This window comes from Dicentrarchus labrax, unplaced genomic scaffold (genome assembly GCF_905237075.1).
Source record: "Dicentrarchus labrax unplaced genomic scaffold, dlabrax2021, whole genome shotgun sequence".
NCBI lineage: Eukaryota > Metazoa > Chordata > Actinopteri > Moronidae > Dicentrarchus > Dicentrarchus labrax.
Genome location: NW_026136703.1, coordinates 16,058,998 through 16,071,434, shown reverse-complemented (window position 1 = coordinate 16,071,434; position 12,437 = coordinate 16,058,998). Strand labels below are relative to the sequence as shown.

At 38.4% G+C, this 12,437-nt stretch overlaps 1 protein-coding gene across 1 annotated transcript; it reads right to left on the bottom strand.

Annotated features, from left to right (window-relative positions):
* Positions 1-9,248: 9,248 nt before the first annotated feature.
* On the bottom strand, positions 9,249-12,190 carry LOC127358230 (psychosine receptor-like). Its single transcript, XM_051391199.1, has 2 exons — positions 12,080-12,190; positions 9,249-11,234 (listed from the first exon to the last, which is right to left on the bottom strand). Coding segments are annotated over exons 1-2 (981 nt in total). The 5' UTR covers positions 12,082-12,190; the 3' UTR covers positions 9,249-10,255.
* Between the last annotated feature and the right edge of the window lie 247 nt (positions 12,191-12,437).

Below are 12,437 nucleotides of genomic sequence, written 5' to 3'. Positions count from 1 at the left end.
TCCTCACTTTTTTTTCTTAATGTTTTCTTCTATTTGTGCATTGTTTGTTCGTCTATTTATGCAATCCAAGTCATCGACATGGAAGAGCCTAGTAGAGTGGGTATTAACTGCACAGCAGGAAACAGAAAAAAAGAGGAATCAAGACATGTCCATCAAGCATCAAGTGCTGTGTAAAAATGCTCTCAAAGTTTGTTTTTTTAACATATAAATTACAGTAATATTCACATTTACAACACCTAGATGAAAAATAATTATCATTTCAAGTATCTGCCTCTCATCATGTGTTAAAAAATATTTTTTAATGTAATGCAATGCCATACAACTTAATAAAGGCTCAGAAAAAAATCAACACCCCACTAACACAGTGTTGGTGAAAACTGAAAAATAGGCTTGTTTGGTTTGCACAGGTGTACCCAATTATCGGGTAAATCGGTGTGTGATCCAACTGCTTTTACTGCATATAATTGCTCTGAGGCTACAGGAAGTCCTTGTTGACCCTCACACCCACCGAGTTATAAATATCTTTTAGATTTTTTTTCACATTGTATCATATGGCATGCTTCTGTGGGATGAAGTGTATATGATGTTGCTTTTTGGGATAGTACACCTTCAGAAGCAGCCATGCTGCAGTGCTAGAAAGGGAAGAAAACATCCAAATAACTTGACAAGAATGTGCATGTGAATCTAAAGACAGTTTAAAGACATTTTCTTTTTTATATATTACATAAACCTTACATAAATGTTACATTTGCAGCCTCAAGTAGGTGGGTGAGTGGATGGGTGGGTGGACACATTATAATTATTGCAGTATTCCCTGGGTCATACAAGCAACACAGTGAACGCTACTGTAGAGAAACTATAATTTTACACTCTTGGAGGCTTTAGATTACTCGTCTTGTGTTCACTTTGCAGACTGCGATCATCACTCGCCTGCATTTGTACATGTGTGACCATGCCCTCAAACAGGACCCTTATTCTACAACCTGTAGGGGGAGAAAGGCAACTGTGATGGGTGGCCACTCACCTCTGATTGCACCCAAAGGTGTTGTCTGGTCACAGTGAAAGGTGAGAAGGAAGTTTGATCTTATTGGCTGAAGAACTGACTATTCTGACTCACAGGCTGTGGGTGTAAGCCTGCTATTGAACAACTATTTCAGTCAGAATTCCCCTCCCCTTTCGCTATCTGCATGTTACCATTTTACAAGGGCACCGTTGCTTCATCCTGTGCTTAGTGCCGCCTAAGACGATTGTGATTGGTGTAAAGAAATACAAAAAAGCTATGGCATATTTTCCCAATACCAGAATGAAAATGGGTTCAGCCAGAAAAGCTTGAAAGTTACCTCATGATTGCATCTCTCTTACTGGCACCTGCAGTTTGAGGTGCAGTTTAAATCTAATTTACACACACTTTTAATGTGATGTTTTAACAAGACTGGAGTTCGTATGCAACATAAAAAAAGATTTATTCATTTGATGCTTTTGCATTTTGGTGATTTCATCCATCTGGCCTTCATCTAAATTATGACACTTTGCCAGTGAGAGCAACTGAAAATTCCTGGTCTCTCTCTGATGCCAAGAAGCATTTCTCATTTCTGGCACACTCGCAGTTAAGGAAACATTAACGAGAGTGTTGTAGCTTTACAGTTCTTTCCTCCATTAGAGAGCTGTGCAGCGTACCTAGAGGGATGATGCAGAATGACAAATCCATCAAACAAGAATAGTTTTTTAGAGTGAACGAGGGCTTGTGTGTCTCATCCGGAGAGGATAGCCCAGCATACATGGAGACTACTCTTACCATGTTTGCAAATGCTCTTAAATAAAAGCAGTCTCAGTGAAGGTAGCCACAGCTACAACAGAAAAATTGTTCCTCTTTGAATTGAACGATGAAGGGCTCAAAACGAGTTCACTCCCGGTTGCAAATAGAGAATCCTGCCCACTTTCAGTTCCCTATAAACATGTTTAAAATGGCCATGAATCACCCACAAGCAAGGCTTCTGTGGGGGCTAACTCATCCCCTATGTCAGTGCATCTTCAGTCGTGCATGAAGCTTTCATGTAACAGGCAATTCTGCAGCTTTTCTTAGACAGAAATTGGACTTGGCTCCCTCATGTTAGTATAACTAGGATCTCAAACCATCCGTCTAACAGACTTCCAGCTTGCTGAGCTTTGACCTGCAAAGTAGCGTGAATCACAGAGGCTGTGGGTGGGATTGACCACATGTTTTCTCCAAAAGTCACAATAGAGGAAGTATTGTTGCTATTTTAGGTAGTGCCCAAAACAACAAAAATCAAAAATGCCTTAAAGGCTGAAAGCACTCAAAGTTTTTCACTTAAGTGGGACTAATGTTAATTAGCTAGACCTAGGATGAGTACACTTGTCTACATTATGATTTCAGCATCATTTTCTTACACGATTTTACCCTGTTAATTCTGTTCAGAGAACAAATCCCTGATCCTACCGTGTGAGATTATTGTGAAAAACAGAATTATCAAGTCACAAAAAAGGTCTAAAGTTAACATTTCTTCTCAAATGAAAGCCTTACTTACTTGAACCTGTGTTTTGCTCACTGAGCATATCAGTTCCTGCCAATAGATGTTACACATTGGACCTTTAACCAAGCTATATAAAATTCAAAATGATTCAGATTTTTCACCAACTGGACCTGTAGATTTCCCACATTATCCACATTTAAAGTTGACAAAATCTTCGTATTAGTGACACTGTTTCTAAAAAATTGCAAAGTATCAAGAGGTAAATATAAGGCATCCAAGACGATAACAAAATGTCCTTTTCCTATTTTTAACATCCTTGTCAGCCACCATTTAAGATGTAAACAGGCTCATTTGATACACAATCGGTCCTTTTGATTACACCTAATCTGCACTAGTGGAGTTGATAAAAGCCTGACATTTCAACATTCTCATTTATTTTTTGGTTGCTTCAGCTGTGCCACTGTTAAATTTGTTACTTTGTTATTTGTTGTATTTTGCATTTCTTTTATACACTTAAACTTTCACTTCAAAAATCAGATGCATTGTTAAATCTCTGTATCTGGTCTAAATTATATAAACTAACAAGTTATCAAGCAATAGTTTCAGCAGAATTAAACTCAGAAAGGAAAAGAGGCATTATGAACCATGTTTCTTTTGTTAATATATAATAAAAATATAATATAATGTCAAGAGTTCCTACATTCCTTGAAGTGATTATAATTTCCTCACACTGAAGATTTTGAGAGGCTGTTGCCAGTACAAGCAGTTGTGCTTGTACTTGTTGTGAGGAAGGGAGAAGTGTGAAAGTGCTGAGAGCGACAGGAAGGCTGATGAAGAGGAAAGGTTGGAGGGAGTGTCAGACAGTCACCCGGAGGAACCCAGCATGCTTGACATCAACAAGAGACAGATGTGAAATCTGCCTGACAATGAGTCTGGCAGCTGAGATACTGAAATGAAGAGAGGTGTAATATGACGTCATCCAGACCAGTCAGGAGAAACTACTTCAGCTCAGACCAGGAATTGGGTTTAAACTTTAAAGACAACTTTGGGACTGAATGGGGTTGACAGCTACAGTAAGACTGTCTGGTTAAAGATAGCCTATCAGTTGGTGTGCTGATGCCCGGTTCATGCCATCCCTCCTCTCTCTCTACCTTAATTTCCTGTCACCTCCTAAACAGTGGCGTATCCAGGACATTTTTACTTGGGTGGTCAAGATGGGACACAAAGCTAGTGTTGGGTGGCCATGGCATAGCAAAGTTTAATGCGTATACGTACGCAGCCGACCACGGTTCGAATCCCGGTCCTTCGCTGCATGTCACATCCCCTCTCTCTCCCATGATTTCCTGTCTCGTAACTGTCAAATAAAGGTGTCTGCTGGATCCTCCTCTGGGTGTGGCTGGTCAGCTGTGGGAATACACAGATATCTGAGAAATCTGAGACATCAATAGGCTGGAGGTTTTCACTGCTGCTAGTAGAAGCTGTGGCTGGCTCTGACTCTTTTCTTTTTTTTGAAGAAGAAGCTCTGAATATCTCTGCTTCTCTTCATAACTATTCTCTTAATATCCCTGGGGGAAATGTAATTCAATCACTCAATCACTCAATCAATCAATCAATCAGTCCGTCAATTCACTTTGAAGTAATAGCTATAACTACAAACGTCAAGCAGGATCATTGTCAAATTGGGTTAGAATCAGTGTGCAAAATACAAAAAGAAGAAGGAGGCGTCAACAATGTGCCTAATTATGTCTATTTATAGGATCTACAAAGGTTTATTTTTACATAACAACCACTCTTACCACTCACTTTTAATAACACAATTAACACATATTGCATCTCAAGCATTTGTGGCATTTGAATGCAATTTGCTCTGCCTCTGTCTATTTAAACGTCTAAAAACATGTGAACGGTGAAGATGAGCTACTTGATACGAACAAAAAGTCCTTTATCTCCAAGAGAAAAAAGTCTTTAAACAGCCCTTAAAGCACAGAGCAAATAAATAAGTCACAGCTTGTTCTTGTGTTATAGCTACTTAAATCCAGACTGTCACACTTTATTTCACACACCGGTTGGCCAAAAATATAACATTAGCTCTATTGAACACTGCAAAAAACACCCTCAGTCTTCAGTCCAGAAAATAGCGTTTCATATTTCATGGCGGTATCCAAATAACATTTAAAAAAACTAAACGCTAACGTTCAATGCTTAACTTGGTTTGCAGGCTGCTAAGCTAGATAGTGCAGTGTAGTTGGACTTTTAGCTGCTACTTAGTGCTAGATAAAGTTTAACCACACATTCAGAGGGAACTACGATATAACTACACATTAAATTACCATACCTCTCAATCGACAGATTTCAGTGTTTTTATCGTTGTTGTGTTGTTGATGTTGTAACTGTGACTGTCCTCCTGTTTCACGGACCAGCAGCAGGTGCAGCGTGCTCCTCTCATGGGTCATCTGAGCCGCATGGCCAAACGTCCGCTGAGCAGAAATCAGCTCTCACAGCCTCAGTATGACCATTACTGTGTTAGTTAAACATGTAAAACTGGCCCTAAATCAGTTGATCAGCTGTCATCATTGATTGACAGCATTTCTCTTGTTTCTTGTGTTGACGAACTTGACCAACTACCAATCAGATCTGGGGTGGCCAATGAGCTTTCAGAATCGCCATTGCTCCTAAACTGCCCACAATTACGACAAAGGAAATATTTTAATTGTGAACAGACAGCTCCTGTATATTCCTCCACACTGATGCAGATTTGAAGGGGCTATAAGTAGAATTTACCTTTAATGCACATTATGACCATACTACACTGCCATACAAAGCCTGCAGTCACTATGCTAACAGGGAAACTGAGAAAAATGTTGCCTGACTGTCCAGCCAAATGTGTTTTAGGTAGAACAACGGTTATGTGTTTATTAAATACGTAGTTTCTTTTTTTGGGTTAAAAATCACGACCAATTATTTGATCTATGACCCCAAAATACCACTGCACTGTCTTTGTATTACCATAAACAGATGCAGTAACTATGGTTTTAGTGTCTTCTTCCTGAGAAACTCTAAATCTAATTTGATGTCTTATTACATTAAATCTGTATTTCATATTGTTGCATCTGTAAAAAGTTGAAATAGACGATTATTTAAGAATTTAAGTATTATTTTGTGCAGTCTAATTAACACAGGATTCCCTTGTCCTGTCTGGCTAGTCAGCGGTGGCACAGTAATTGTCTAGAATACAGGATTTACTGACACTGAAGCCGCAGTAACTGCAGCCGAAGCTCTGAGAAGCTGAGGGAGAGCCCAGAAAACAAGGTAAGTAAGGTTTGTCTTGGTTTTTGGTTGGATTTTGTATATTTTTATATTGTTTTAGGTTTTAAGATTTGAACTGAAAATGTGTCACAAAAACAGACAGTTTAAAGTTCATTTTCAGACATAACTCAGTTTTGATTAAAATTGTAGTTACTGTGTTGTTGCACTTGTAGTTTGCCTTTGTAGTTCAGTACAGTACAGTACAGTTAGGGTGATGTTTGATAAGGCAGTGGGCAATCTTAGGCCGGTGGTCATACACAACGAAACCAGCATTCAAGTCAGGGTCCACATTGATAACACACTTAGCTGGAGGGCCCATTTTGATAGTCTCTGCTCCAGATTGCAACAGCGGATGTACTTACTTACTTACTTACTTACTTACTTACTTACAGCGGATATTTTTTAAGTAGGATCAGAATTGATGAAGATGAAGTTCACCTTTTTACCATGCAGTCCTGGGTAACAGCCTAGGATGGTTAGTTGTCTGTCCAGCTGATATAACAAACTTCAACCTTCATTCTCCACCTAGAGTTCCAGCTTTTTTACCCTCTGGTAGAAGATTCAAGGTTTGCCAGAGCAGGCTGAACCGTTATAAACATTTTAATTTAATTTAATTCTTGCCTATGAATATTAAGATTCTCAAACAGGTAATGTAGGGTGTTGGCCATGAGGGCTGTGCAATATGTCGCCATTGTCAGAAGCAGTGCATGTGTCTATTCTATTCTATAAAATTAATGGTCCAGTGTGAAACATTTAGGGGGATTTATTGGCAGAAATGGAAACTAATATTCATTGGTATGTTTCCATTTGTGTGTTTTTGTTACCTTAGAATGAGTCTTTTATATGTACAGACACCTCATGTTGCCTTCTGGACCTTTAACTGTGCTATAGCAATAATATTTGTTGCCTAAAATTCAAAAAATACCCTGCTCAGTACTGTATTGTACAATAAACAATAAACGTCCTCTCAGGCTGAAGAATTACACAAAAAAGGAACATTATTATTTTTATGGGGATATGCTGTCTTTTTATGACTCTATTATCTTTTGATGTCTTATATCTTCAGTTTAACAAAAGTCTAAGAAATTTCTTAAAATCCAAATGTGGTAAAGAAGCAGTGTATTGCCAAAATGGAGAAATATATAGAGAAAAGGCTACTCTTGATACTTAAATAAAAAAGTAGCAACCTTGAATTCTTGTCAAACACATAGTTTTACAGGCAGAGGTTTAGAGTAGAGGTAGGTAGAGATGCAGCTTAATATGATTTCAATGTATTGTTTGTTAGAATATTACATTTTTGAGTCTCTAATTTAACTCATATAGGCAATGTTATGTGTTGCACTTCAAGACTACACATTATACATGATGATCAACAGCAACCTGCTTCATTTATGGTTCAATGAAAGTTCTGTTGTTGTTACAACCAGACAATTTCTGTCAGACTGTCACAAATAATTGATTATTAGATGCTGCAAGGTAGTATTTATATGGGTTTACATGAGTTTTATATTTATACCCCTTTGGAGAGGAGCCAAATACCTTTGTGGCAGAGCCGGAGTGGTCCACAAGCTGTCGCTGTCCTAAAAGTTACATTACATGCAATTATGGACACAATTAAGAACAGAGCAATTTACTTTAAAGCTTACAGTGGTCTTGAATTCTGCCAGAAATATCATGTTTAATTAATTAAGATAGATATATATATGTACATACAGTATATTCATCATATATGATTCTTCAACATGACTTTTTATGGGAAAATATGTCATCTTTAAATAATCCTGGTTCAGGTGAATAAGGGAAGCTATAATTTAAATAATTTTATTAAAAATGAATGCAACCAATGTTCTTGCATTCCCCTCACTTTAGAGCTGAATATGACTTGATGCCCTATTAGATAAATAAAAGGCTCACATTTCCGGGGGATTTTTTTGAGCCACGTTACGTCACACAAACTAATAATCCATTTAGATATGTGGAAAGGAGTCACAGGGAAACAAAGAGCTCTTCAATGCTCTCCGCTCCTCTGCTCTCCAGTGAGTAAAGATAACTATTATTATGGCTGAGTCAGACAAGTGGGAAAGAAACACGTAAAAGACAGTGGGACAGTTTGGATTATAGATGGGAAGATAGCTGGGGAGAGATGTGTCTGTGAAGAGCAGATTTATAAGGGGATTTAGATTAGAATAATGTATAATTTAAATTGACAAAATGTCATGAAAAAGAGGGGCAGGAGGAAAAAGATTTCATGCTAATGAGTCAATGAGAAAGGAAATATTAATGTTATGATACTTCGACTGCAGCAAATCCAATTTATAGTTGGAGCAAATTGCTTAGTGTAAATTAAACCAAATTGGCAGCCTGATTATTCATAAAACTACTGAGGTAAATACAGTTCAACTATAATGATTCTATTCTTAGTTTACATTACAAATGGCTTATGTAATGTTTTTACCCCACAACTGCTATATTTGTCCATCTGTTTCCTTTTTTAGCACATGTCTTATTTGGTTCAGATTTTTTCTGCGGCACGTGTGGTATGAGTACAAAACCCTGACTACAGCCTGCCTGCCAACACCTAGAACCGGTCACAGCTGCCAGGGCAGGGATTGGCCAAAATGTAGCTGTGCATCCTTGTTCAAGACCCGTTTTTTCCTTTAAACCAAATGTCCAAAGGCTTGTTGCATAGTTTGACCCTTTTTGTCCTTAACCAACACTTTGACTCTAAATACAGGCTCACTTTGCACCCTCCTTTTCATTCCAGCGAGGATCATATTTCTATTACGTGTGTGGATACAATCAGATCACCAGTGTAGATTACATTCATTCATCATGCCTGAGAGGGGACAGACTCTCACACACGTGCCACTGCTGAAACTCTGCCAACATCCAAGTAGAGGTTGGGATTGACTGACAATACCTATTGATCCCCAGTTACCTCCAGCTTCAGATACTAGCGTACCTTACATATAAAGAAGGCTGTCTGTTGCAGCGTCAAGGACAGTGGAAGGTGAGAGGTGGGTGTTCAGATGGGCTTCATAGCCTCGAGGTTCTGCTGATGCAGGTTATTCACTGTTAGGTGAAGCATATTATTTGACATGGATGGATGGAAGAAAGAGGCAAGGACTCACATGGAAGAGCACATGTGCTTTCCAGCCTTTGTTGTTAGGAAGGCGTGACAGTGAAATGAGCAGTATCACACATTTTTAAATCCCATACAGGGACGCAAAGTTGGTCCCAACAAGGTTGATATTATGTTTTTTTTTTTAATTCCCACAGCCAAAGTCTGTGTGTGTATGTGTTTATTAATTGCAGAGACATGTGTTTGTCTGTGTATGGTTACTGCGTTAGAGCAGAAGGACCACCATAGACCACCTCTGAGATCTTAGATAGATTTGGCTAATCCTGGTATCATGTTGTCAAAATAAAAATAACATGACAATGTTCATGGCAAATTAATTTCTTTATTAGGTGTAATTGCTATAATAAAACACTACAGTACAAGTATGTCATAAAACAATTTGTGCAAAGGCAACAGAGAAGAGATCTAAAATAGTCAAATGTTCTAAGTGTAAACAGTGTAGAGAGCTCACTGAACTTCCATAATTGTCCTCTAGAGAGCTTCAGATATCCATGTTTCAGTTTGCCACACCTCAGACCAGTAATCCAAAGCTCTTGTTACTTTTGTGAACATATGACAAAACACAACCTATAGATAAAGAAAAAGAATTGTACTGAAATATTTTCAAATATTAGGTACATTTTATATTTTATGGGTACTTTTATGTATATGTGTGCATGATGTTATTGGCCACAATCACAATCAGAAAAATGTTCTTTTATGACGTTTATTTTTTATCAAGAATGCGGAAAAATGAGCAGTTTGCAACCATGAAAAGAATTTAAAGTTACATTTTCTTCACAGAAAACACTGAACTTACATACAATTTAGTTTTTAGTTGGAACATTATGAATGTAATTTTATTACTGAAATGATTATTGAGCCCTTTATTTTTAAATTAACCAGTGTGACAATAACAAGCATTTGCATAACAATCCCTTTATTTCCTTTGGACCTATTTAGAGAAGGTCTCACACAACAGAACAACTGTGGTGTTTGACAAATATTCTACCATGGAACAGCTGGTCTCCATGGCTCACTGCTGATAATATGTTGATGTTGGCACAGGTGTACAGTACATGCAAAAGTGAACTGTTAGTTTAGTGAAGGGTGGACAAAATAATGTGAATGCTCACTCTTAGATCTGCAGTTGGGATTTAGAAATTTGAAGTTAATGAGTTCCAGTTGCAAACACTGAAAAAAGGCAACATTTGCAATTTGAAGCAGTGTTTGTAATTGTGTTGTTGAATTTACAATAATTTATCTACTATTTAATGTCTAACTGTAAAGTTTACCACAACATTGTTACATTATTTCATCCTGTACTTTATTCAGCCTACACCACACATTCATCTTTGCTTCTCTTCTTTAGCTGGCAGAAGAGAACAACCTTAGAGACATTTGCCTTCCCTGTTCTAGTGATGAAGCAGTAAAGGAGAGGGTCTGCAAGGCAGTTGAGGGTTGAGATAGCTATGCTGATCTTGTACGGATAAAAGAACCATGCAACCTTCCTGCAGTCATCCACTAGTATGCGGATAAGCATCATGACATGGACAGGTCCGAAGCAGAACAAAATGCAGATTAGAACTACTGTCAGCAGCTTTGAAATCCGTTTACGTTCCTGTTCCTCTGTGGCCTGGTTGGATTTCACTGCCTCACAGATACCCCAGGTGGTAAACAACACCAGGAGAACCGGAACAATAAAGCCCAGGAAGAAGCGTGCCACATTAGCCCGAGCCAAGTTCTCTGACAGCGGGAGGAAGATATCAAAGCACACAGAAAACTTGTTGTTTTCATGGTATGAGTCCTCCCAGGTGATGGTGGTGGCATTGAAACAGACCACCAACACCCAAATGGCAACGCTGACCACTACTGCAGTGCCAACTTTCCTCAAGAAGGTGTACTTCAATGGGTGAACCACTGCCAGGTAACGGTCAACAGCAATGCAGCAGAGGAGAGCATCGCTGGTGTAAAAGTTAGTGAAGAGAAAGTAGACAGATAGCACACAAACGTAGCCTCCATGGGTCCAAACTCCTCTCCAAAGGAAGTCCAGCCACAGAGAAAGGCCGACAGTGAAGGTCAGGTCACTTAGGGCCAGGCTGAATAGATAAACACCAAGTTCGTTCTTCTGTCTAATGTGCTGCCAGGACACATAAAGGGAGAAGGCGTTGGACGGGATGGAAGTGATGATTATAGCCAGGTAGAAAAACAGAAACAGCTTCCTCCTGGATGCGCTCTCAGCCAAGTCACATTCTGAAAGACTGGTTGCCAGGGTTAGGTTTTCCATGGCAGATGTGGCGTTCATATGCTCACACCTTGTAGAGAAACAAGGAAGGAAATGAGGAAGGGATACATCAATGCATATAAATACTTAAATTAAAGGGGATCTTCACAGATTCTACACATTAAGTTCAGTTTAGCCTGTAGAAACTGTTTAATAATGTCTTCTGTGGCTTTTTTGGAAGCTGTCTGAGGATTGGAAATTGAACCCTGATATCATAAAGTTTATTAACTTTTAACAGAAAGCCTGTGCTACAAACTGTTAAAAATATGAGCACTTAACAGTCAAAAAGAATCTACTGAAAGAGGCTATTGAGTTGCGTTGTGGGAAATGTAGGATATAGTGTTTTTGGGTCTTGAACCATGCTTGAAAGTTAAAGTCAGGATTTCACAGCCTCTGCTATTTTAACTTTGACATCTTAAAAAAAAACCTTTAAAGTACCACACACACACAGTTTTGCTGGTTTTAGTAAATTAATCACAAACTGCTTTAAGTTACTGTTGAATACTTTCTTGTGTGTTGAGATTTGTTTCCACCCTCCAGGCAACTTTATGTTTAGTAAATTTGGAAAATTGGCCTGTATTTGACTAACTCCCTAACTTGATGTCCAGATTGGTAATCTATCACAGTAAACATTTGATCTGTTTCATTTTTGTCAAAATAATGGTATTTTCACAGCTTATGTAGTCTCAAATGTCTGATGTTGTGCTTTTTTGAATACACTAACACGGGGGTCATTTCACAACACATCCTGCTGGCAAATGCACATGACAGCAATGTAAGAAAAAGTCTTCAAGTGTCAACCATAAACACACAATATCTTAGTATTTAATAAGGAAAATCGTACACTCAATTTGACACATGTGAAGGTGTACTTACATTTTATTCAGTTTTAATTCCACTCCAAATTCTGTCCATAAAATTCATCATAATTGAATAGAAAACATTGAAACAGATGCAGAGACGATTCATTCAGTTGTCTTCCACTGCTTAAATAAGCCAGCTTAAAGAAACAGGAAGAGTCAGCAGCTGCCTCCTTGTCGTCCCTGACTACCGTATGTATTTTTACTGGGTGACAGGCCATGACAGAACAAACTACCGGTGTTAGAGGACCACACGGCAGATTTAATTTGGGTACTAAGTCTATATGAGACTGCTTGTCTTTATGTTTGGTGTGTCAATATAGTCACAAACTCTGGTAAAGGTGATACTGATTATTGTCTGATAAAGGAATATA